The sequence below is a fragment of the Lissotriton vulgaris genome, unplaced genomic scaffold, assembly GCF_964263255.1.
Source record: "Lissotriton vulgaris unplaced genomic scaffold, aLisVul1.2 SCAFFOLD_1035, whole genome shotgun sequence".
NCBI classification, from domain to species: domain Eukaryota; kingdom Metazoa; phylum Chordata; class Amphibia; order Caudata; family Salamandridae; genus Lissotriton; species Lissotriton vulgaris.
The window spans coordinates 293,026-320,082 of NW_028254186.1; the positions used below are offsets into that span (position 1 = coordinate 293,026).

General features: G+C 49.3%; 1 protein-coding gene across 2 annotated transcripts in view; it reads right to left on the bottom strand.

The window, feature by feature from the left end:
* Positions 1-26,773, bottom strand: part of LOC147659650 (uncharacterized) — a 45,450-nt gene extending 18,677 nt beyond the window's left edge. Inside the window, exons 1-4 of one of the 2 annotated variants that reach the window (XM_086951576.1) lie at positions 26,676-26,760; positions 22,351-22,612; positions 17,475-17,588; positions 13,589-13,621 (exon numbers count right to left, since the gene is read on the bottom strand). In XM_086951576.1, coding sequence (XP_086807702.1) covers positions 13,589-13,621; positions 17,475-17,588; positions 22,351-22,402 — 199 coding nt within the window. In that variant the 5' untranslated portion in view covers positions 22,403-22,612; positions 26,676-26,760. Of the gene's footprint in view, positions 1-13,588; positions 13,622-17,474; positions 17,589-22,350; positions 22,613-26,675 lie in introns of both variants that reach the window. The other variant, XR_015307193.1, reaches the window with a different exon arrangement.
* Positions 26,774-27,057: the final 284 nt, after the last annotated feature.

A 27,057-nucleotide genomic window follows, 5' to 3' on the forward strand; every position in this document is an offset into this window, starting at 1 on the left:
ACCACTCTCAGGGGACAACCTACCCACCTGAGCTGATCTCTCTCTGGCGAAGGCCCTCTCCGCCTCCGCCATCCTCTCCTGGGATAGGACTTTTTCAGTCTCTAGTTGCTGCTCTTCTACCCTCAGCTGCGCTAAGCCCTCGGCATGCCTGAGCTTTGCCAGCGCCAGCTGATACTCCCTCTCTTCCCTCCTATCTACCCACTCTTCTGGGGACAGGGAAAGGGATGGGGCAGTGCCCCCGGGACTGGACCCAGTGCGAGACTCCCTATCTTCGGTGTCCTCCACAGCTACTGGCGTCTCTGCCCTGTTAAACTCTTCCTCCTCCTCATTGGAGTAATTTCCTCCCAGGGTTCTGGATGGGGAACCCACTGACCCTTCAAAAACTCGGGAGGGTAGTCAGACAAGTCCCCACCAATCTCTAAGGGCTCTCCCCTCTTGAGGGCCTCATAGAGAAACAAATTTCTCCTGATGTTTCCTACTGGGGGTATCCCTCTCTCCAGGAGGAAGTCTATCACCTCCTGTTCGGTGTACTCCATTAGTTCCACCTCCTCATAAACCAACCCCATCGTGGCGAGGACTCTCGGGACACACCCACAGTGGACCAAGGGGACACAATTGTCAAACACTTTCAGGAGGAAGCAATTTAGCAAACAATCTTCCAAACAATAATCCCCACCACAAGGCTCTACTTGTGGTGTAACCTGTGGCCGCTGTGGTACTGCGTAAACACAAGTCCTATCCCACCGCTTGCCACCAATGTAAGAAATGGGGGTTACCCAAATCTCCAAGGGGGTAGCATGGCATCAAGAGGGCAGGCCAAACTTCGAGGACATGTGAAGCATTCACGCAGTACCCACAGTCAACACACCAGGCACACCACAAAAGAGGCAGGACACCAGTTTGAGTTGGAAAAAGATACGTAGTTTAGTAGGGTTTCCAACCTGCAAGGCAAGAGAATGCAAAACAGTAGTGTCACACAGGACGCCAAATGGCGCCAGAGCCAAGTGAATAAAGGGGGGAAATTATTTACATAGGAAGTAGTCAATGCTGAAAGAGAAAAAAAAGGATGGAATCAAAATGTCATTAGATCTAGGGCCAATCTGGCGGGGCCAACTCAGAATCTCATTCTAAAGGGAAGGCTGTAATTGCAAAAGTTCTGCACTAGCATAGTTATACATCATGCACATTAACACCAACCCAACCCCTGTTAGGGAAAGAAAACATTAGGGCATCACGGCATAACACGGACAGGAACACCTGTAATAAATCAGCCCGTCTGGCCCATTAACATGGGGCGTACTACGACAATTCCTGACACAGGACTGGATATGCCAGTAAGGACCTAGGCAGGAATAAAATTACTTATACCAGGTTAACACCTTTCCGTCAGTAGGAATAAGCGGTTCATTGCATGAGGACATAACACTCCTTTCACTGTAAGACATCTCATTAGATGTAAACACTTTCCCAAATGAAACACCTGTCAGTAGCTGCAGCATTAAGTTGGAATTACTCTTCCCTGGATCAGGAGTAAAACATTTCAGCATTACATTCCCTTAAAGTAGAGTAAAGGGAGCAAATTTTCAAATTTGTTTTATTGGAGACAAAAGCAGAAGAAGGCGTTTCAAAACAGCAAGAGCATAGCAGGTGTATAATGCGAGCGAGACAGACAGGCACGTCTTCTCTAAAAAATAGCAAGAAAGCAAAAGTGATACACCAACGGGGAGATGCATAGCCTATGCTGTAACCAAGGTGCCATGTAAAAGGACCAAACGTGCAGAACAAAAGAGCCCCCGTCCCCCTCCCCCTCCCCCATCCCAACTCCCCTTCCCTCCCTCCACCCCGACCAGTATGCCGTGTACAAGAGACGTATGGTGTGACACTGCAAACGCTGCGCATCGGTGTGTGTTCGAGCCTACCGCGGGTTACTTGGTGGCCCTGTGAGTCTCAGGAGGCGAAGATATTTGGGGCACGTGATTTCATTAAACTCTTTGGATAGCAAGGATAGAAGCGGTTGCCAGGTCTTCTGAAAGGAGTCTGCAGAATTAGTCAATGTGGCCTGGATGCGCTCCATGCCTAGTGTAAACCATAATTTGTGTAGCCAGCCTGTGTGGGTAGGGGCACTAGGTGAGCCCCAGAGTGATAGAATATGCTGTGACGCCGCCTGCATGGCAATGCCCATCTGCTTGCCGCGTAGTGACCTCAGGGGGAATGTGAGCGCGTTGGGCAATCCTAGAATTGCATTCGCGGGGAAGCGTGGAATTTCCGTCTGAAAGGTAGAGTCAATGTCATCTAAGACCCCCTTCCAGTAGTCCCGGACAAGGTGGCAGTCCCACAGCAGATGTGTTAACGTACCCCGCTCGCCGCACCCTCTCCAGCATAGCGCACTCCGAAGGGGGTTGCCTCGATTGAGTCTGGCCGGGGTGAGGTGCCAGTATATGGCCAGTTTCACCGCTGCTTCCCTAGCCGCAGTGTTACGGGTGGTATGCGCTGCTCTGTAATAAATAAACCCCCATTCCTTGGGTGACAGCGCCCGGCCAAGCTCTGATTCCCAGCGTTTCTGCCCTGCCGTTTTGCTGGGGCTGGTTGCCGGGGAGAGCATCTTGTAAATGTCCGATATAAGATGTTTGTCGGAGTCTTTTGTGATTAGCCATTTTTCGAATGGGGTTAACAGCCGATACATTAGGGGAGCACGGTCAGGGTGCGACATCCAATGACGAAGCTGGAAGTACTGGAACCTGTGAGGGTTGACCACCCCGTAATCTTGCACAATGTCGGCAAGAGAAAGGAAGCTTTCGGACCCGAAAAAGTAGCCAGCTGAGCGGCATTCTGTACCGCGCCACTGTGGAAAGGCGCGGGGCTGGTTGCCTGGTGGGAAATCCGGATTGTCCAGAATAGGGGTGAGGGGGGAGGGGAAGGTTGTTAAGTCTCTCTTGACCGCTACGGCATCCCAAGCCCTCAGGATCGTACGCATGATGGGGGAGCTAAGGAGATATCTCGGCCTATGTTGACGGACGAGAAATGGTATCTTCCATAGGGAGGTCTGGGCCATCGCTCTGTCTTGGAACAGCCACCTCTTTTCGGATTCCGGCCGGTACCATTCCACCAGGTAGCGGATTTGTGAGGCACGGAAGTATTGTAGGAGGTTGGGGACCCCCAGGCCTCCCTGGTCCACCGTCCTGTATGCAATCAGCTTGTGCAGGCGCGCGCGCTGTTTTCCCCAGATGAACTGGTGGAGAGCGGCTTGCAGGTTCGACAGTGCGCCGGCCGGCGGGGGTATCGGGAGGGTTTGGAAGATATACAGTATCTTAGGCAGGGCCGACAATTTCACCGCCGCTATACGACCCAGCAGGGAGAGAGGTTGTTTCGCCCAGCGGGCCAGGTCAGCTTGGATCTGGGAGGCGAGTGTCTTATAATTGAGGGATGCCGTCGCATCCCAGGTATGGGAGTTGGGAGGAAGTTTGGAGGTTGCAGCCAAAAGTTGGAACAGGGGTGCGAGAGTGGGCATTGCTGCCCAAAGGCAGGATCAATGACTTCCCCCGATTGATCTTGAAACCAGAGATTGCTCCAAATGCGTCCAATTCCTCTAGGAAGGCGGGTATAGAGCGGGATGGATCATTGAGGGTGGCAATGATATCATCGGCGTAAAGGCTCACCACGTGTGGTTCACGGCCAAAGGTGATACCCTGAATGTCAGGGTTGTCTCTCAATTTCTGCGCCAGTGGTTCCACATAGAGGGCGAACAGGAGGGGTGAGAGCGGACATCCTTGACGCGTCCCCCGCTGTATCTCAAAGGGGTTTGATTTGAGACTGCCCAAGCGGACCTTGGCCTGAGGGTGGAAGTAACAACTCGCTATCCACGATTGGAATCGGTCCCCCAGCTGGTAGCGCTGCAGGACTTTCTGTAGGTAGGTCCAATCGACGCGATCAAACGCTTTCTCTGCGTCTATGGCCAGCAGAGCAGAGTCCGAGTTCTGGAAATGCGTTTTGTCAATCAAGTGCAGGAGCCTTTTAGTGTTGTCGCTGCATTGGCGGTTCGGGACGAACCCCGACTGGTCCGGCTCGAGAATACCCGGGAGGCAGGGGCCCAGGCGTGCCGCCAGTATCCCAGTAAATAATTTCAAGTCCAAGTTAAGTAATGAGATGGGGCGGAAGGCCGAGCAGTTCGTGGGGTTTTTGCCCGGTTTGGGCAACACCACTATGTCCGCTGCGAGCATGTCAGGGGGTATGGAGCTCGGGCCCTCAAACGAGTTGAACAGCCTTGTGAGGATCGGCGCCAGGAGTGGGCCAAACAATTTATAGAAGCTGGAGGAAAAGCCATCAGGACCCGGAGATTTGAGCAGCCGTAGGCGGGAGATTGCGGCCAGGACTTCGTCCGGCCGGATAGGGGCGTCTAGGGTGTCTGAAATTGATTTGGACAGTGGTGTGATACGCGCCGAGGTCAAGTAAGCGTCTATGTCCGCGGGCGGTATTCGGTCTTCCTTGTACAGGGAGGCGTAGAATGAGCGGAAGGCGTCCGCAACCTGGGCCTCGTCAGTGATAGTCTCCCCGGAGACATTCAAGAGAGTGGTGATTTTAGAACGCTGGGTTTTGACCTTAAGAGCGCCAGCCAAAAGGCGTCCGGTGCGGTTGCCCCCCACGTAGTAGGAATGGCGGAGTCTGAGGGCGGCGAATTTGGCCCTGTCGGTGTCCAGACTAGCCAAGTGAGCCCTGGCGGCTTTTAACTGCCTCCAGATCCTCGGGGCACCAGTGCGGCTGTGGACCCGTTCGAGTTCAGCCACCTGAGCTGTGAGGTTGTCTCTTTTTTCCTTCCGTAGTTTGGCGTCCGCCGCTGCTATAGCGATCAATTCCCCCCTGACGACTGCCTTCAAGGCACCCCAGAGGGCCGAGGTGGAAGTGACAGAGCCATCATTAGTGGCAAGGTACTCCGAGATGCATTTACGAATTTGTGCAGCAACGGCCGGTCTCTGTAGCATAGTTTCGTTGAGCCTCCAGGAGGTCAGAGCGCGCGGTGACGGGTACGGCTAGTGTCAGTTCTACTGCGTCGTGGTCGGAGAGAGCTGCTGGGACTATGGAAACGTCATGGACGAGAGGTGCTAGGTCGGATGAGCCCAGGAAGTGGTCTAGGCGCGCGTAGGTGCGGTGGACATGGGAAAAGAATGTGAACTGTGTTGAGTTGGGGTGTGTCATTCTCCAAAGATCTAACAAGCCCCTATCTTGTAGCCAAGACCCGCCCACCTCAGATAGCGCGCCGGCGTCGCCATAGCGGTGTCCAGACCTATCTTTGTGTGTATCCATGACAAGGTTGAGATCCCCCCCAATGAGTAAGTGGGCATTGGAAGGCTGCAGCGCTTCTGAGAGTGCATTCTGAAGGAACGCTTCCTGGCCGGTGTTGGGGGCGAATATGGAACCCACTGTTATCGAGGTAGAGGCTAGCCCACCAGCAGGGTGTATGATAGGAGGCGGCCTTTGAATTCTCCCGCTTTGATCCCCACCCGGCCTCGAAAGCGTCGAGACACAAGCATCGCCACCCCTGCTCGTTTAGTGGCGAGTGATGAGAAAAATTGTTGGGGGAAGGCCCTGGAGCGCATCCTGTGCCAGTCCTTAGCTAAGAGGTGGGTTTCTTGTAATAAGCATATGTCCGCCCCTGAGTGTTCTAGATATGAAATTACAGCCCGACTCTTGATGGGGTTGTTAAGGCCCTTTACATTGAGAGACAGTACCTTAAGTGTGTCAGGCATCTTGGGGGTATGGAGGTGTAGTGTTGTGCGGTGGTAGTGCTGTCCCTGTGCGCAGCGAGCAATCTGCGGTGTGGAAAGCTTGTCCATGACCCTCGGCATACTGGTCCCCTCCCTCGATCCCACCCCAACCCCCCCCGCCCGAACGAAACGTGTCCAGGTCCCAAACCCCACCCGGAGTGCATTGTCCGCAGTCCCGCCGGGTTAGAACTGTGCCAACTCCCCCCACCCAGCAACCATGTCCTCCCGTACCCTCCCTAACCCCAACTTCCAACACCCAACCAATGGTCATAGTCCCGGGACTATCCAGAGTCAGTTCAGGCCCGTGGGGTGAAAAGTAGAAGAGGCTGTGGCAGTGGCGACCCGTGTGGCCCCCCGCCCCCTCCCTCTTCCCCCCCACTCAGAATAAGTGAGATTGTCACGGCTCCCCCGTCTTGTTGGTCTCAGGGAGGGGAAGTAGTGCCTTTAATGACTTCCTCTATGGCTGCAGCTTTGTCCTTGGCGATGGTCCCCGGATCCGGGCGGTGGCGATGCCTGGAGGTCCGGCGTCGTCGTACCTGCTGCCATTCGTCGCCCGAGGATCGTGGGCGGGTAGCTGGAGAGGATCCCATGCTCGAGTCCTTGTCAGAAGCATTATCCGGCACCTCCAGGCCCAACAGGGTGCACGTGTCCTGCAGTGAACGGAGCTGGTGCAGTTTGCCCTCCCATTTAAAGATCAGGCGGAACGGATGTCCCCAGGAGTAAGGCACGCCCTTGTCTCTCAGAAACATGGTGACAGACTTGAAGTCCTTGCGCTTCTGGAGAGTAATGGCGGAGAGGTCTTGGAAGAGCTGGATAGAGTTGTCCCGGAAGCAGATAGGCTGCGCTTGGCGCGCTTCTTTCAGTATTCTTTCCTTCAAGGGAAAGTCCGGGAGGAAGGCCAGGATGTCCGGGGGGGGGGGGGGTGCAGGGGCGCGGCGGGGCAGTCCCACTCGGTGCGCTCTGTCAATGCGGATGGGGAAGTCGGCGGGCTCGTGGAGGATCTCGTGAAAAAGGTCTTGCAGATATTCCGTGACGTTATTCCCCTCCGCTTTCGATGGCACGCCCCTGACCCGTATGTTGTTCCGTCTGGAACGATTCTCGAGGTCCTCCGTGTGTGCCTGGAGACCCACCTGCTGTTCCTGAAGACGGAGGATTTCCTGTTGGAGGAGCACCAGGTCCTCGCCACAGGTCTGACTGGTTTCCTCCATTGCCACCACTCTCTCCCCTAGCCCGTCCAGGTCCCTGCGCAGTTCTCTCTGTTCACTGACCAGTTCTTGTTTCAGGGTCTGAAAGTCAGTGCGCAGCGTGTTGAAGAGGTTTTCAAGGAATGATTTCGTTATGGGGGCGTCTTCATCTTCCTTGGTCGGGGTGACCGCCGATGTCAAAGGGGAAGTAGGAGCACGAGATTTCTCGGATTTAGAGGACGTTTTCATGAGCAGTTCGCTGATCGGTCTGCCCCCTCTGCGATTGTTGGAAGACATCGTGATGTGGGGCGAGGAGAAGTTTTGAGCCCCCGGGGCCAGGGGTACCCCGCCGGAAGAAGAGCGCCAAGAGGACAGTTCAGGGAGGGCCAAAACACCGCCACCAGGCGGGACCCGCACCGGCGCGGTGGATCCCGGCGCAGAAGGGCAAGGACCAAACGCCGTCAAGCACTAGGGCGCAGTATCAGCTCAAGGCGCTGGCGAAGCCCAGGGCGCATCCGCTCCGCACACCCGTGTAAGTCCCAAGGGGGTGAGAGGTGGGTGGTGGGTATGTATCGGCGGTCCCTACGCCGGGGGCGCGATCATCAGGCCCCCCGAGTACTCCCCCCTCCTCACCTCGGAATTCTGTAGACGTGGTCCTCCAAAGGGTCTGCTTGCAGCCGGGGTAGGGTCCGATGCACCAGAAGAGAGGTAGCCCCAGCCACTCACCGTGGGCGCTGCGTGGTAGGCCGTGGCTCACACGTGGCGTTAGCAGCGTCGCAGATGCCCTCCAGGGATGTCCAGGTCATAGATGGCACTCCGTGGAGAGGGTCCGGGGAAGCAGACGGTGTGCGAGGGGTCTCATGGCACCACCGGATTCAGGCCGCCGGAGGTATCGGCCCAGGCCGCCCCTCAGACCAGGCCTCAGCCTGGGAGCAGAGTTGTCGGTGCCCGGGCCGCAGTCCGCCCAAGTCTCTAGTGCGTCCGCCTGGCAGCCTCACAGTGTGGAAGATGTGGGCCACCACTCACCGGCACCAGCAGGGGCCCCGCGCCGGAAGGCAGCGTCGTCAGTGGGGGCCGTGCCGCCGCAGGCCGCCTCCGCCGCCAAGCAGGCCAAAGCCGGGGGCTCAAGTAGTAAGTCCGGCCCAGGAGCAGTGGGTAGGTCCCGGGCCGCGCTCCCGCCCGGCTGGCGATCAGCGGCCCAGGAGGCGTCGGCAGGCTCGGGGGGGGGCACACCGGCTGCAGGGAGTGCTGGGTCAGAAGTGAAGGCACCCGCGTCTCCCGAGCAGCGGGCGGAGTGGCGCTCAGTTCAGGCGCGGGCTGTTGCCCGCCACAGCCGGCGTCCGCGGCGGTAAAGGTGGATGGCCGCTCCGTGTGCAGGCCACGCTGCGGGACCGTCGGCCACTCCGTGATGTGGGGTGAGCAGGGGGGCCAGAAGAGGCTCAGTTAGGTGCGATTGTGGGGGGTTCGGGGATCGAGGGCGAGGAGCTCCGTAGTTAAGCTGCCGTCCCGGTCGCCATCTTGGCCACGCCCCACCCTAATAAGTGTTTTAGTACAACAGAGACCAGCGTAGAACATTTCGTCATTTACGGGTAGATACTTAACCTACATTTTACTATGGGGGGAGTAACCATCTCATTAGGCACAGGGAATAAGGCACCCGGTAACACGTGCTACTCCTTAGGCCTATCACCCTTGGTTGATGAATGTACAACTGTTCCTTGGGGGTCACGAGGACATCTTGTATTTCCCCCTTTCGCCTTCCTGGTAAGCAGGGGTCTCTATAGGCAGTTCAAAAAGGCCTAATTGGAATCCTGGGTTTGACTAGTCCCCCAGCAGTCACTAGCAGCTTTTACCCGGGCTCTGGGCACTCAGGCCCTTACAAGTTGACAGGGAGGGGGCGGACACCGACCCTGTGTCCGTTGCCCTCTCTACCCTCCCCACAGTTTGCTTGAGGCCTCACTCACCGGCTACTCCTGGTTTCTGGCTCCGGGCTCCTTCCACACTGCTGGCCCCTTTGTCAAGGGGGGGCCGATCCGGAGGCTCCACGCGGCCTTCTCCCAGGGCTCCCGAGATAAGGGGGGGGGGGGCAGGCACCGACAATGTGCCTCGAGGCCCCCCCTCTGTGCCCTTGCAACCAGCCGCGGGACTTGCGGCAACACTAGGGGCACTTCTTCACCGGCGGAGGCACTCGAGTTCCACCTCTGCAGGTGCCGACTCATGGGGCTTGTGACCTCTGTCTGGGCCCTCTCCCTGCTTCTCTCCCGGGCCCCTTCTCTCGCACGGGGACCCAGGACTTCACTGTGCGGGCCTCTCCTCACTGGCTGGGAGCCCCGCAGGAATACAGACTTCCTCCGGCCGGCTCCTGTGCGTGATGGCAGGGCTCCTCCACCACACGGAGCCTTGCAGGCGACGCGCTGCTCTCGTGGTGCCCTGCCCGGCGGGGCGGTCTTGCAGCAGGCTTCTCTCTTTCACCCGGGCCCCTTCCCCTTACGGGGCCCCGAAACTTCGCGGCAGCGACCGCGAGGCTGCAGGCTCCTCGACCGAGCGGGGCTCCCTCCTCCGCTCTCAGGCCTCTTCCTGCTGCCCGGCTGGCAGCCAATCGTTGCGCGGCGGCTGGGGTAGGCTCAGACCCAGGACCAATGAGGTCACGCCAGGCTCCTGTCACATGACGAGGGTGACGGCGGCCTCAGGGCCTGACGCGGCCCTCTTTCCACTACGGCGGCCCTCTCCTGGTACCGGGGGCCGCCGCGCCGATGACCGCAACAGTGGTGGTCCCTCCAAGGCGGCGCCTGACCGCGGCGGTGATTCCCGGCGGCAGTAAGGGGTAGGCTCCCTTTTATTTAATTATTTATCTTGCGGGGTGACACCTTCCCAGTTCACGAGGCAAAAGCGCGCCAAAACGAGGGGTAGGCTCCCTCAGCGCTATTAAGTCAATTTACTTCCTGGGTAACCCAGCGCTTTCCAAAGGGGGCCTAGCGCCGGGGGTTCTACGGCGCTTGGATCAATCAGCTGGGCACGACTGGCAGCGCTCCTCTGGGGGGCAATTACTAAAGCTTCCAGGGCCCTGGGGCCTCAGAGGGGCACAGTCCTTTCGGCATACGAAGCTCCTCGCCATCCAGCGCTCTGACAGGGGTCTCAGCTTTCCAAGGGGGGCGGACAATCCCACAGCCGGTCCCTCACCTCCTGGGGGGAATCCACTCGGCTCCTTCCCTTCTTGGTGCTCTTTCAGTGCAGCGCTGGCGTGGTTTCCGGTCCCAACAGCATCAGGGACCTAGGGTAGGGGCCCTTCTTCGACAGGGCCCAAGGGACCACAGAGGGGAGGGTTTTTAGGGGTGCAGGGCCCAGCTCACAGGCCCATGTGGCGGTAGCACCTCACAGCAGGTCCCCTCTCTTCTTTGTACCCGCTCTGACTGACTCTCTGGTGGCACTTCTTCCTACTTATACCCTCCTCCCTCACAGAGCCAGCACCTTCCGGAATGTTGGGGAAAACTGGTTCACTCTGGCTCAAGGGGAGGGGTTGAGCACCCTGGGTGCCAGGCTTCCCTCCAAAAGCTAGGGGTGGCTGGGTATTATTAACTAGACCGCCAACCTAACGCAGTCAGGTGGCACTACCCTGGGCCATGGCATCCATTTTAAAAACACAGTACATTTTAGTCAGGTACATTTTTAAAATGGGGATTGTTTTCTGCACACCATTTAATAACATTTAATTTTACAACAGGGAAACTCTTACCACACATGGTCCATACATATTTAATACCATGGGGGAGACATTCAAATTAGGGGGGCAAAAAGCGAAAAATTTTGGGGGAAAAGGCCAAGTCCAACACTCAGTAATTGATATTCCTGAAAAAAAGTTGGGATTATTATTTTTCTTTCCAAGTAACCTGGCCCCTTCAGAGACTTCCGACTCGGAAGTTTCTCTGGATGATGCTTCTTGCGGTGTCTGTTGTAGCAATAGCGTCCTTGGGCCCTCAAACTTCTTGGCGAAGGTCAGTATTTTTCCTGATTCGAAGTCTTCCTCGTCGCGAATATATTTAGTTTGTTTCCGGCGTTTGATCACACCCTCGTACTCCGTCAGGTGCTTTTTCATACGGTCATGTAATTCCTCCTTGAGCTTCTCGTCTTTTTCTTGCGCAATTTCAGCTTCAATAGTTTTAATTTCTTCTAGGAGCTCTTGCCTGTCAATCCATGCATATTTAATTCAAATTTTTACCATCCCACTCGAGCTTTCATGAGTGTATTCCGCCCATTCTTGCAGTAACTGCGGGTTGGGATTTTCATATGCGGGGGTGGTATAGATTCGAAGCACCCCAGGCACTCATTTGGCATCTAAATATCGCTGCAGAGAAGTGGCTTCCCACCACTTCCCTGTTTCTTTTTCGTAAGTCTTCTCCAATTTTGAAAACAACATTCTCAAGTTGTTTATTTTTTCTGTTCCACTCGCCCCACTTCGTGCATCATTATTATTCTTTCTTTTTTCCTTAGTGAACAGTATGCTGCCTCTTCCCTTTCACGATCCGTGAACATTCTTTATTTATCACACCCTCCTCTTTTCAAAACATGCGGAATGTTTTCTTAGACTTTCTTCGTCCCCCAAAGTGCCTGTCACTGTAAAGTTATCTGCACAATGCACCGAGTGAAAAAACTGATTCGCTTACCGGATGAGGCTTCCGACGAACACCTAAGCGTCCTCCGAACCTCGGCATTCGGCTTCCCCCTCGTCACGGTTACGCATCGCCCGCTGTCTCTCTCAACTCCGTATTTCCGGATGGAGTCTGTTTGTGCTCACTGCCCTGAATTCAGTGACGGAACCAGCAGCAACTTGCTAATCTTCCAATACGACCACCAGCTGCTTCTCCCACGGCACAGGTGCCGAAACCTCAGCGTTGGTGAAACGCGATCAATTTTGTTATAAGATGCTCCCTTTTCTGGACCATGAACGAACGACGCGCACACCAGGGGGAATTTTCTTAAGTTTTATTCCGCAACAAAAAGCCCGACAGACGCGTTTCGGCTACACGCCTTTGTCAATGTTGGGGTGGTAATGCTTTCAAACATATTTATTAACAAAACAAAGTTCATGTCGTGAAACATGTGGTTTAGTTGAAATAAATGAAGGGCAACCCATTCAAATCAATTTTAGTGTGAATGCGGGGGCCATTTTGTAGTATGTATAGAGTTCTTCACATTCCTAGTGTTTCTCCACATTGCCTCCATTTACACACTTTATGTACATATATACACAGCCTATTTACAATTGTATTGCTTAGTTGGTTATACAGGTCGAACTGTAAAATTCAATGCACAATTCATTCAAGTATTCTTAGATTGTTCCACATTAGAACATTTAGTCAGAGCAAAAAAAAAAATATATATATATATATATATATATATATACATATATATATATATATATAAAGACTAAAAGCTGCTCAAGACTGCTCCAACAAAATATCGCTTCAGCAAGCAGACACGGACCCGTCGTTGTAGTGCTTAGATTAGCATTTTATTGTCAGATATATATATATATACATATATACACACACGCACACACAAATATATAGGTATATGTACATTTATATATTCACTGAAAAAATACCAAACGTTACAGGGACAATATAGTTAGGCTCAGATTTTCCTCAAACAAAACCAGCTAAATTCAGCAGTTATAGTTACCTGAGCCAACTATAACTTACGCCCCTGCAGTGCACTATTTAGGACCTCACATATTCCATCACTCATGACATGGTCAGTGACATATCTATGACATCACTGATGACAACTCAAATGACATCACTGATGTAGGCCAAATCCCCTGATCAATGTGATCAAAGTACAAGTATACCGCTACACACCAGTGATTCATTTTAAGCACATTTTAATTGAAAATCAGCAAACACCAACACGTTTTAACCAGAATTAGCAAGCAAGAGTTGAGTAATCATCGGTATCAAATGTAGGTGAGATCTAGGAGTATGAGAATAGACTTTAGTCTTTAATGATGTGATTATGATTAACTTTGCTATAGCTGCTCGTAATCCATGTTGTGCGCCCACTTCAAACCCTAGTTGGTTTAATCTGTTCTCTAGCACTGCTTCTACCCTTTATGTATTAAGTCAACTGTAAAATTACCTCTGCTTAAAAGTACACTAAGACCCATCCATCCCATCTTTCTGTAAATGAGGTTCTCAATTCCCCTTCTTGACAGTTTTGAAACGTCTTGTCTTCGACCGATTGAGTAATTTCTCACCTTCCCAAACATATTTGACTCACAACAATCAGGTTTCCTAGTCATCTTCTCAACAGAAACTGCCCTTTATCATCAGGTATCTATACATGAAGGCCACAATGGCCAAGAATTAATTTCCTACTACCTCAAAGGGCATCAAGCCATCACAGTGTACCTACTTCATCCTTGCTAACCTCAGCATTAATACAAAGCTGAAGCAATGGATGAAACAATGTTACTATTTTCATGTCTAGGAGTATTCCTTTCAACAGCAGTAATGAAATAACAGTAAACTGTAGTTCATTTTAGCCAGGTGGTGAAAGGTGGTACAAGATATAAATAATACATTTGCTCAAACATTTAGTTTTTTTGTTAATTTATTATGCAATGTTTGATTTATCTGTTCGACTTACCTCTATAGCGTTTCATATCATGCATCCCAATCACTATGGAAAAAAGAGTAATATTTAGATGAGTGTATTGTTTCTTATTTATCTTAGAAAGATGACCCACCAAATGTACAATCCTTCTGCAGCACCCGAGTTTATACATTATATGAAATACGTTGGTAAAACTATTACAGTTTACCGTTGGAGAAGAAGCAAAAACTAGCAGAACTGTATGTATGTTTTTAGATCAAATGAGAGGGTGAAGGAAAATAGAAACAATTTTAATAGAAGCTACTAGTGCCAAATGGTTTAAAAATATTTACAATTGCTTTTTTTGTGATTTAATTTGTTATATATTTATTGAGGTTTCAGAGGAAAGCACTGAATCTGCAATAAGATATAGTAAATTAACCCAACAACCCCCACCTCGCCCTGCTCTTGCACACAGCTTCCCAGAGAGTATAACTCAGGAAATAACCCATAGAATATAACCCACATTGTTACTTAAAGATGATTCAGGCAATGGCATTTAAATATAGTATCTAAGCAGACCCATCTATCAGCCATGCTTACACACAGAAGGGGAGACATCAGTAGGAAATACTTTCAAGTCAGATAGCATGGCTACTCAGCCCTCAAGTCAACTTGCAGTTTTTCATCTGTGCGGACATATTTGAACTAGATTTGCTCTGCCGTCACCCATTTGGATATGTCCCTAAATCAATCCACATATCTAGGTGGCTCCACACTGAGCCACTTGATCGCTGTTTGACTTTTGCTAATACCAAGCCAAGTAGAACAAACTTCCTGCTAAGGGCCTGTTTGTGACTTTGGCGTTGTGGCAGTAGGCTGCCAGCTCAGCTCTCCACTGCCACACTCCCAAAGAGGTACTGACACAACCCACCAGATTAGGATTTTTCTCCTGGTTTGGTGAGCTGTGCACTGGTATTCCCAGGCGGGGAGCCTTAGAAAGGCACTGCAATGGGAACACCAAAGCAAGTTCCTGCATGGTATGGTCTATGAAGTCCACACTGTGCAGGAACTGGGCATACATGCAGAGAGGGAGGAATACCATGTGCCCCCCTGCATTCATCCTCATGGTCACGAGACCCCAGAGGGCCCTGTAGACCAACCTTAGTTTCTTCAACACCACAGTTTTCATGGTGGGCTCACCACCATGAAAACTGTGGTGGCGAGGAAACACTAAATATGTTTGGCGGTGCCACAGCAGCACCATGAGCATATTTTGGGCTTCGGACTACTACACGTCCGCCAGGTTTTGCGGATCCCTGATGAAAGTAGTAGTCTATGGTGGTCATACCGCCCAACTGAGAAGTGCCCATACTGCCACCATCTTAATGGCACTTCATTTGACTGCGGTAATCATAATCAGGCTCTATGTTTTAGCTGGAGGAGGTCCCCCTCGCCATACTAATATGGCGGGGGTCTTTAGTGCAAGGATGGCGGGCAGATTGCCCCCACCAGGCCGGCGGTGGCTACCGCCAGCCTGGCAGGGGCGATCCGCCCGCCATCCTAATGGGCCCCCATGTGTTTAAAGTCCGCTGCCAGGCTCCTGCATCAGAGGCAGGTATCCGATTGGGAGGAATTCTAGCATGTAGGGTCATTTGGATAACATTATATTGGATCAATTTAAATCTGGCATTGGAACGATCAGTGCAGACTCCTTTGTGTATGCATATTCATTCCTTCCCTAACACTGGTTTACTTGGTATACTAGCCCACTTAGTCTGAAGGATTTCTGAATTGCTGGTTGATGTCCCAATTTGTATGCGGGGTTACCTTGGGTTTTATCGACGTTGCTAGTGATGTTGATCTCCCTAAGGTGAGATGCTAAATCATATGCAAGTAAGCCCCATTCCCCTATGCCACCCTGGTCGTTATGGCCTGTCTGCCAGCCTTTCCATGTTGCTTTCCATGAGGCAAACTTATGATTTGGGAGGGGCCCCCATTTTATTCTTCTAAGGAGTCTGTATAGCTCTTCTCTCTTTGTAGCTCCAATGCAACTGAGAGTGTGACGATTTTTCCCAGTAATGGACAACTTTAATATTAGAGCTGCATGGTCGCTTTCCTTCCGAGATTGAACAACATAATTTAGCATGTATTTTTGTAGGTTCTCGCTTAATAGAATATAATCTATAGTGGTCAGGTTATTGTAAGTAGGTGCTATTAGTGCTGTTGGGTTGACTTTTATGATTAATGAGTGTGACGTTACCAGGTTATATGCTTGCATTAGGGCGATAAATCTTCCGGTGTCCAAATTGAGCTGGTTTTCCGATCTGTTAAGCCCTATGTTGTGCATATTAAAGTCGCCAAGAATGATGGAATCCATGCCTGCGTGCTGCAATAGCAGAGATTTGATTTCATTTATCAACCGAGTAAGTTTATCTTTTGAACCCGACCCATGGCGGCTGAAATAGACATTGATTAGAAGTACAGGTGTTGGGCCGCCTTCCGTATTCAAGCCTTTCAAAGTGCCAGCCAGGAGCATGTCTGATAAATTCTTTATTGCAGAGAAGTGAACTTTCAGTGCATGTTTGATGTGTATTGATATGCCACCTGACGGTCTCCCGAAAATGTTGGTTTTAGTTGCGGGTTTAAAATATTCAGCATAGCCTCCTAATGGTGTTGATGAAATGGCCCATGTTTCTTGGGCGAAGATAATGTCTGCTCCTGCAAGGAATGTTATTACCCCTGGACTTTGCAACATTCCAGGTCACTATATTTATCATTTGATGGCTCTCAGTGGGGCTGCTATGTTGGGCACTGGCAGTGTTTATAACATAGGTGGTCTTTGATGGTATTTGTTAGGTGCTAGCGTTTAGAGCCAGTGGGAGCTAGGACCAATCTTTGGTGTTGTTCCCCTTGGTTAAACATATGCGGTTCCCTCCATCAACATATTTGGTGATTAGAATTGAGTTGTTGCTCCACTGTGTTGCTTGTGGGCCACCTATGGAGCCATGTAAAATCGTTCCAGTGGTTAGTGCAGCCCGAGTGAGCTGGGTATGCTCAGACGTGAGTCCCAGGCTCTCCACATCACTGGAGTCAAGCTATCCAGGCTGAAGAAGGCTGATAGCCAGAAACCGGTCCTTGGATGCTTGATTCCGGTCTAGGAAAGACATGGCTTGGTAGTTCGGGCTGGACTGTCCCCATGAGGCACAGGGTCAAGGCTGATTTGCATATAGCCAGTGTCTGACCTAGGGTGGTGTGGAGTGCAAAAAAACGATGGATTTAGGCCAAGATCTTTGTACTGGGGTGAATGTAAGACATTGTTCTGCATTCTGCCCATCAACTGTGTTTTTTGCATATCTAAGGGATACAGCGCATTCCTATGCATTCAGCTGGCGCACAATTTGGAGCCTAGCTCCAAATCTACATTGTTGGCAGGAATGTTTTTCTGCTGTAAGGGTCACCTTCCTGCACAAAAACAAAGAAGTGTACTTAAGAGTAGGTGTCTAAGGTCCAATATTGATATCTGTTGCCTCCTTTTAAGTGGGAGAAGCTTCTAGAGGATTACTTTGAAGTGAATAGGATTCCTGCCTCCCCTGCCCTGGCTAAAGACTAACTACAGGGAGTATGCTGTCCTTTTTGTGAAGGTATGACAACATTTATTCAGGTGTTAGTGGGGCTGTGCATAACTCCTCCCTCCCATTCTTCCAGTGACAGCTCATCCAGGCACACTTAAGCTCTCTACTGTGAAAGTGGACACCTTGCAACATAAATGTTCATGCCACAGTGCAAACCTCATCACACACGTTCTGCTCTTCATTAATAGAGACACAAACTGGTGGGAAACAAAGAGATTTGCAGTATGATATCTAGGCATGAATTGAAGTAATACATAAACAAGGTTATCAAGTTCGTATTTGCACACCTCAATCATGCATTTTACTTGTGGTATGGCTGCCCAATGTAGTCCTGGAAATGTGATACTTTGTATATAAAATACTCATGTCAATCCAGTTTACACCATCTGGTGTCCCATAATTCTTAGATTTCCCCAAAGCTAAAATGTAGATTAGAGATAGCCACATTGTCAAAAAAAAAACACTTGAAACCAAAAAAGAGTAGCAAAAAAGTAACCATTGGTTGTTGTTTTCAGTTAGACAGTTGTGGAAATAGTATTACAATACTGGTCATGTTTTCCCCATGTAAATCAGGTGGTAATTTCTGCACAGTCTGCATCAGAATTGATAAAGTTAGTTTTGGCATTGGCTGTGCTTCCACTAACATAAATACTGTGTCACATGGCCACCTCAGGGGTACTTTGAGGAAAGCAAGGTACCTGGAACTGCCCTTTTGGCTTTGAGGCTTTTAACATCTGAAAATTATGCAGGGGGCACCCCCACCACACACCACGTCCGGTCCAAGGCACTATTGCAGCCTAAACTTTACCAAGTACTCCCCTTTGACATTTATCTCTCTGGGTTTTGGAGAGTCCTGACCTTAGTCAAGGAGGTGGTGTGTGCTAGACACACCAAAAACCATTAGGCAGATTTCCTGCCCCTGATGGTTCTATAGTTGGCTGTCTTCGTTCATCAGATTATTAACTCATTTTTATAGAATCTATTAACGCATCAACATTTTCCACCTACCGATAATTCTACATTTGATTGTCCCACATTATGTGGAGCAGTGTGAAAAATGTTAATTGAACCATGGCCCCAAGCTTCCTTAATTCATCCATCTTAGTTCCAAGTTCCTATTGCCTTTGTTCCGTAGATTAGCAGATATCTGATCTAATTACCAGAGAGAAACCTTTGACTTGATATGGACCATTCTTCAAGGCCCCACTAAGGATAGCCTCTTTAAAAGTGTGGCAGAGAAAGTTCATCAAGATCTTCCTGGGTTTGGTCCTGAGAGGGTTGCGGCGAAAGGGCTCTCTGTGTTCTCTTTGGATTTCTTGATTGAGATTTATATCGATATGATTCTTTAAAACTGTATCACAACGGATGTTTATGATAAAGGCCTTCATATCCAGGCCCTCTTCAGCTTCCGGAATATTCAAGAATCTTAAATTATTCAGTTGGGAATGGTTCTCCAACGTCTCAAAATCATCCCCTAAGCTTTGGTTTTGCCTACCAAAATTAGAAATTTCTGAAGCGTTTTTTGTCACATCTTGTTTAATTTCCCCCATCTCATTTTCCAATATATTGGTACGGAAGGAAACCTCATCTAATTTTTAAGTTAACTCCGAACATGAGGCTCGTATTGCAACCTGATTGGCTTCTGAAACTTCAAAACAGGTCATAATCTCATTTTTCAGACCCAATAAGATACCATCTAATGACTCGTCTGTGTTTCCTGTGGCCCCCTCCCCTGTCTCACAAGCCACATCTCTCCGGGGTGAACTTCTTTCGACTCCTCAGGCGACCTCATTGTTGCTGGAGCATCGGACCTATTACTGATAGGCACTGTCACTATGTTCGCTCGTGATATTCCTGGGTCAAATCTGGGTTTGCTTATCCCGTTCAGGGTGGGAGCCCTACTGGTATCTCCATATCAGGTACCACTACTCCAATGTTTTTGGGAATCGTTTTCACAAAGCTTCACCTCAGCACACTGAGGGTCCTATTTTAATAGGTACTGTAGGGGCCTTTTTACTCTTTTCGCCTGCGTTTTTACTGGTGATTTGCCAGCTCTCCTACCTTGATTGCCCCCCCTACATTGCCGTCTCATTTTCCTGTGGCAGAACTGTTTATCTCCTGTGTTAGTCCCTATGAGGGGTCTACTGTTAAATTGTGTCCAGCTTTACCTCCCACTAAATTCCTGATTCGTAAAGTATACCTAGAGGGTTTATCTCAAATCTTTCTAAGGAAGTTCCCTTCTCCATATGCAGGAAATGTAACTTTCTTACCTAGGCTTCTTCAGTGAAAGAAGTGAAACTTCTTGTCACTCCTGGCTCTCCCCACCTCAGATCTTCCAAGGAAGAAGACCAGCCACTGCTCTCCGTGGCGAGGGGCTCATGAGGCTGGGGGAGCCGCAGCTTGTGCTGGCTCTGCCACGGGACCTCGCGGTGGCTTCCCCGCAGCGCCGAAGCTCTCGCTCTGCCTCTCTCCACCACAACTCCGCAGGCAGAGCAGCCCCCCACCAGCAGCACCGGTGCCCAGGAGTTTCCACAAGACCAGCGCCCTCTGATCCTCCCAGTAAGTCCCACAAATATAGGGCATCTTAGGAGCCTTAGGACTTGTCAAAGTACGCAGCTCATTGTGCACGGTATCGCCTCCCCCCAATGGTGCCCGCGCCCCTTTAAGGGTATGCTTGTGACTTTATCCTGATAAGGATTGTGGTTGCTGCTTGAGTAGGGTTTCACCACCCTCAACCAGTAACCTGGTGATCTTGAGAATTTGGGCTTGTGTATGTGTTTTGCCATACAGAAATTTTGCATTACACTACCATCCCACAAAAATAATTTAGGACCAGTTCAATCTTTAAGAATTCTCCTTGATTAGCTTCTTTTGCTCTCTCTTAATATACTCTCATTGCCACTGGACTGTCTGAGACCTTATGCGCAATAATGGACTTTCAGCTGGTCAACCGAGGAAGTTAAACTGTGGATAAGCTTAAACAGTTCTATAAGGAAAGGGGACTGTAAATGACAAAGGACACCATGGCTTTGGAGCTTCAGAAAACTCTGAGGGCCTGGACAGAGGTCCACCAGTTAACGACAACCATAGAGGATGGACATTAGGAGAATGCAACAATCTGGTGGAAAAAAGGATTTTCAGAATGATATCTAAACATGCGTTGAAGTAATGTGTAAACAGAGTTATATAGTCCTGGAAATGTGATACTAAATGTGTGCAATTCTCAAGACACTCGCACTTGCAGTACCTGCTGTACCATACTTAGATTTCATAGAATCAAAAACATATTAGAGACAGCAACATTGTCAGTAAGCACATTCGAAAACAAAGCACAGTAGCAAGAAAAAGTAACCAATATTTGTTGTATTTAGAAGGGAATACATTTCATGTACTCCCAGGTAAGTCAATTGGTAATCTCTGCAAAATGTGCGTCCGAATAGATCAAAATACGTCTGGAATTTACTCTGCTCTCACCAAAATGGAAGCTCTTCATTTAGTGTGATTTCAGTGGTATTCCTTTACCATTAAAACGTAGTATTCATTTAGTATGCATGAAGACTAAGTAGAATGCCCACAAGCCGAAATATGCTAATGAGAGAATACTAGTTCTACTCAACTACCCTTCAAATACATGATGAACACTTCAATTGATTGCTAAAAGAAGACTAGTAGTATTCTAGAAGAATAGTATTTGAAGCTTAGTAGTATTATGTTAGTGTTTATCTGCAGCTCTTGTGCTATTTCAAGAGCAAAATGAAGGCTAGTCGTATTGATTGTGACCACTATTTGAAGACTATTGGTATTCTTTGTGAGCAATATCTGAACACTAACGGACCACTATTTGAAGACTAGTGGTATTCTTTATGAGCAATATATGAATACTATTGGACCACTATTTGAAGACTAGTGGTATTCTCTGTGAGCAATATCTGAATACTAACGGACCACTATTTGGAGACTAGTGGTATTCTTTGTGAGTAATATCTGAATACTACCGGCAATGATTGTGACGACTCAAGTAAGACTAGTAGAATTTAAAGACAATGTTAAATGAACACTAGTCACATTCGCTCTGATTAATTTATAGTAATGCAATTGATTTGATTGCTTGCACTGGGCTTCTCTTAATGATGCCTATGGGCCTTTCAGACTAAATTTTATGTGTTACATGTTTTTGGAGTGAATGATTATATTCTGCCTGTTACAAACTCATTAGTCATACATTCAGCAAACATTTTATGATGTGCACCTGGAACATGTGTTTGTTTTCAGACTACCCAGAAGGAACAATTGTGCAAAACTGAATTAGTCTCCAGATAAAAGCTTAACTGTTCTAACTCCTCCTGTGTTGATTTTCACACCTGCTTGGGTCTGTACTCTGCCATTAGGCAGGAATTTAATTTTGTCTTTGTGGACGCCCTTTCCAACGCCAGTTTTCCTCGGGTCCGTAGTCTGCCAATAGGCAGTTTGTTATTGCACACCAGAGGGGTCAGTAATAGGCCGTTTTGTTATATGCTCCTGGAGAGTCTGTTATGTTGGAATTTTAGAATTCCAAGGGCCCTCTTCTGTTAGGCAGACTGCCCATTAATGTTTTTCCTGCACCTGGGCTGTTGGGTCCTGGGCTGTAGCCCTATTTAAACGCAGGCCCTCTTGCCCAAAGTGTAGGCTGACACCCAGCAACCCATATCTGACCTCGGAATTACCCACTTACCTTTTGAAGGGTTTTTCTGCCTGGTGTCATCGATTCCTATCAGGAGACTTACCAGGATGACCAGTGGGAGGAGGATCCCCTAACGCCCTACCATGGAATGTTTCTTTTTATGACGCAGTGGACAATTCCATAGTCGCGGAGGCATGGGCGGCGTTAGAGGATCACCTGACACGTAAGATTGATAAGGCTTGTGAGCTATTGGCTAAAGCTGGCTATTTGTGCCAAACCCTACACCAGGGAATGCCATAACAGATGCTCAGCCACCACCTTCTAAGCAACCCAGAGACTCGGGCGTCGACACTGATGCGTTCAGTCACCTTAAGCAGGCATTCCTGGCCAGTTCTCAGGCGCCTACAACCTCTGCTGCACCATCACCTTCTACCCAGGGGGCGGATGATCAGGGTGGAGCGGATGATCAAGGGGACACTGCGCTATATAAAACTTTATAAATAAAAAAATAATAACCTTACCTCCATTAAGTCCCACACATAGCGAGATTGCTAAGAGGTCTTCGGAGGCCATGTGCCCTTTCTCCACCACTCCGCAAACGCGGCTCCTGGCACACTACTGGGTGGGGATGAAGTCCACTTTACTCCTGAGGGTCCTTTGGAGGCTAAGAAGCCCTCCTATAAGTCCTACACAGCGGGATTCCCGAGAGCTGATTGGAGGCCCATCCACCTTTCTCCACCACTCTGCAAACGCCATTACTGCTTAAAAAACTATAGACATTCGCTGAAAAAAATAAAGGTTACAGGGGCGTTATAGCTAGGAATTGGAGATTGAAAAAATGTTTGTAGTTCAATGAAAAAACTAAAAGGTCACAGGGACGTTTTAGCTAGGCTCAGGTTTCACTTGAACAAAACCCGTGAAATTCAGCTGTTATAGTTAGCTGAGCTAACTATAACTTACGCCCTCGCAATGCACCACCTATGACCTCATATATTACATCACTCATGACATGGTCAGTGACATCACTGATGATGATCCACAAAATCACTAACGCATCCACTCACATCCCCATAGAGCCTTTCATACACCCACTCCCACATGATAATTCACAAGCCCATTTACAGACCGATACCACTACTTACACAACCAGTCACAAATTCATATATCTACGCACACATCCACTCACCCATCCCATACAGCCACGCATACATCCACTCATTCATACAGTCACTAATATATTCACTCATACACCCATATTAGCCCCCACACACTGGGTTAGTCAGCTGTAGAGCTACTGACACTTACTCACTCACCATACAGTCAATCATACAGCCACTTACTCACCCATACAATTACACACACCCACTTCATATACATACAGATACTAACAGGGACTCACTCACATGCAGTTGCTGACACAAGCACACACTCACCCATACAGCCACTTACATACCCCACTGCTCAACTATACTGCCCTTTACATACCCAGGTACTCACCCATGTATCACTGGCACATCCATTCACTCACCCTCACAGCCATACACACACTCACCCATACAGCCCCTCACACATGCATTCACTAACCCATACAGCTACTGACTCACCCACTCATTCATCAATACAGGCAGTCACACACCCCCTCACCCAGACAGGTACTCAGACAACTAATCAAACGCCCATACAGCCACTCATGTACCCACTCACACCCCCATACAACCAATTAGACACCAACTGACAGACTTATACAGTCAATCACACACTCACCGAATCATCCAGACAGGCACTCATACACCCAACGATTCACCCAATACACCTTGGTATTTATATTTAACACTTAAACTCTATAAAAACAGTCAGTCACTGAGTGATGTGGTGGTGTTGTGAGGCATACAGCAGTGTGAGGCATGCAGCAGTGTGTGGCGTGCAGCAGTTTGAGTAATGCAGCAGTGTGAGTAATGCAGCAGTGTGAGGCGTGCAGCAGTGTGAGGCGTGCAGCAGGGTGAGGCGTGCAGCAGGGTGAGGCGTGCAGCAGGGTGAGGCGTGCAGCAGAGTGAGGCGTGCAGCAGAGTGAGTAATGCAGCAGAGTGAGTAATGCAGCAGAGAGTAATGCAGCAGAGAGTAATGCAGCAGTGTGCGTAATGCAGCAGTGTGTGTAATGCAGCAGTGTGCAGCAGTGTGGGTAATGCAGCAGTGTGGGTAATGCAGCGGTGTGCAGCAGTGTGAGGACTGCAGCAGTGTACCATGCTGCAATGCAGCAGTGTGGGGCGTGCAGCAGTGTGGGTAATGCAGCAGTGTGAGGCGTGCAGCAGTGTGAGGCGTGCAGCAGTGTGAGGCGTGCAGCAGTGTGCGGCGTGCAGCAGTGTGCGGCGTGCAGCAGTGTGCGTAATGCAGCAGTGTGCCATATGCAGCAGTGTGAGGCGTGCAGCAGTGTGAGGCGTGCAGCAGTGTGAGGCGTGCAGCAGTGTGTGGCCCCAGAGTGATGTGGTGGTGTCCCAGAGTGATGTGGCGGTGTCCCAGAGTGATGTGGCGGTGTCCCAGAGTGATGTGGCGGTGTCCCAGAGTGATGTGGCGGTGTTGTGAGGCGTGCAGCAGTGTGTGGTGTGCAGCTGTGTGAGTAATGCAACAGTGTGAGTAATGCAGCAGGGTGAGTAATGCAGCAGGGTGAGTAATGCAGCAGGGTGAGTAATGCAGCAGTGCGAGGCGTGCCGCATTGCGTGGCGTGCAGCAGTGTGTGGCGTGCAGCAGTGTGTGGCGTGCAGCAGTGTGTGGCGTGCAGCAGTGTGTGGCGTGCAGCAGAGTGAGGAGTGCAGCAGAGTGAGGCGTGCAGCAGAGTGAGGCGTGCAGCAGAGTGAGGCGTGCAGCAGAGTATGGCGTGCAGTATGTGGCGTGCAGCAGTGTGTGGCGTGCAGCAGTGTGTGGCGTGCAGCATGCAGCAGTGTGTGGCGTGCAGCATGCAGCAGTGTGTGGCGTGCAGCATGCAGCAGTGTGTGGCGTGCAGCATGCAGCAGTGTGTGGCGTGTGGCGTGCAGCATGCAGCAGTGTGTGGCGTGCAGCATGCAGCAGTGTGTGGCGTGCAGCATGCAGCAGTGTGTGGCGTGCAGCTAGTGTGACATGAAGCAGTGTGTGGCGTGCAGCATGGTGCAAGCCATGTGCTTGGATTCAGACTAAGAGTGATTCTTTAATATAATTTAAATTACAGAACACACAAACAGAACCCATTACATGTAACAGTGCAGAGATGTTGGTTATCAGTGACTCTTTTGATTGAACATTTTCAATCAATTAATTTTACACATGCTAATGTGTATACTTTCAACCTCGTAAATTTCAGATTACTAACAAAGTAAATCGTGTTTAACAACATGCTTTGCAGCTGGATTTAATGCCAACCTTACTCTAGTGCCTTGTTTTTGAAGGACAGAGAGCACTGTCCGTTTGGTGTTTTAGGAATTAACATCAGCAGGGCACACTGGCTGTTTCCTAGAATATTTTGAAACATCAAGTGGTAGCAGAAGTGAGATTGCCAAGGAATACTTACAGATTATTGGTCCCATGCAGCTCACGTTTAGGGCTTAATCTCGCCAACAACACCCATCTCTAGTGTTGCATATTCTTTTAAAATACAGACTAGTTTAATCTAGTCAAGTGTTTCCGTTGTTTTTAAGGATGGGTTTTAAGACTAAGCTCATAAAATGCAAAAATTTTTTTTTTTTTTTTTTAATCACTCCATAATGGAGGTGGGCTTGTTGATATGGACTCATCTGGTATGGGTGGATATGGTGGAGGGGCAAGGGTACAGCTCAGACACTGGTAGGCAGTCTGAATCAGATACCCCAGTTTTGGATGGCAGACTGGTAGAACTGCACTTTTGGGCTTTTGCTAAAACAAGTTTTTGGTGGGGTTTCTGTTCCCACAATGCTATGAGGGGTAGCTTTTATAGTGGGGCTTTACATAGCGATGTGCCTACTTCCTGCCTATGTTCTGCCATGCAGCTCACAGTACAAACAGTGCAGCACAGTTGTGTTGTTGGCTGCTTTATCCACTTCTGATTACTTTGTATGGAGGCAAGGGCAGCCATGGCATGACACTGTATCACAGTTGCTGAGCAATTTGTAGATTTGGATTTGCCACCTTTTCGAAGGACTTGCTGGTAGGCGAACGAGATTGTCATTGTATTCATTTAGGCGCGACATAAATTAACTGTGTAAACAATGAAGGGGCAAGCAATAGGATATAAAGTTATATGCCCGAGCTGGAGTCTTTGGAACTGAGGAACCAGGTTTGAATCTGCTTTGGCTCCACATCCTATGATCCTGGGCAGATCACTTTATCTCCCCGTGCCTCACAAAAAAGTTACTGTGTGTGTTGTATCTGGCGCTCATGTAAAGCGCACCAATACCTCAAACTGACTCATAACACTAAAATTGCTTCCTTATTAAGTTATGACGGCGCATTAAAATGCAAAACAGTTACGGGAAACCATGTCAGGCAATCCGTAAACATTTTACCAAGTAAATCCAAAGGGCATGAATCTTTCCTTGAAAATGCAATCCCTGTCCTTTCCTTGAAACTATGTTTTTGCGATGGATCTGTGAGAAAAACAACCATGCGACGGAGGAAACAACAATATAATAAAAATAATTTTAAAAAGTCCAAGAGCAAGCAGTGGATGGGCAACATTAAATAACAAGCATTGGCCGCGCTGAGAATCACTTTCCCTTGTCAAATGACGACGTTTCCCAATGACCCCAAAGTGCGAGAAGTGGTTTAATCAAACCCATTGCTCTCGCTGCCTCTCCCCCTTCCCAGAGATAAAATAAAGAGGAAATATCTCTTCTTTGCCTACGGTCGAAATCTGTACACTGTCCACGAAGAACTTTCTCTGCTCCAACGGTTCCTTGGAGCCTGCACCTCAACGTCCGCTTCCGTCCGACTCAGAGCAGGAACTTCTAAGTGGTGCAGGATATAGAGGAAGGACTACAACACAGTAATAATGTAGTCATCAAGCACTGGCAATGGCAAGCAATGTCCTTGTCTCACACAATTCAAAGGTAGGCGAGCCCTCAACATTGCGGCCAATGTTTCAGATTGCTGTGTGTGACATGTTCATAATTTCAGTGTAAATATGAGTGACATTTCAAAGACTACGATTGACACTTTCTCGTGACCCAAAATAAACTAATGAAGACAAGGAAAACATAATTATCAGAAATCACACCCATTTGAGA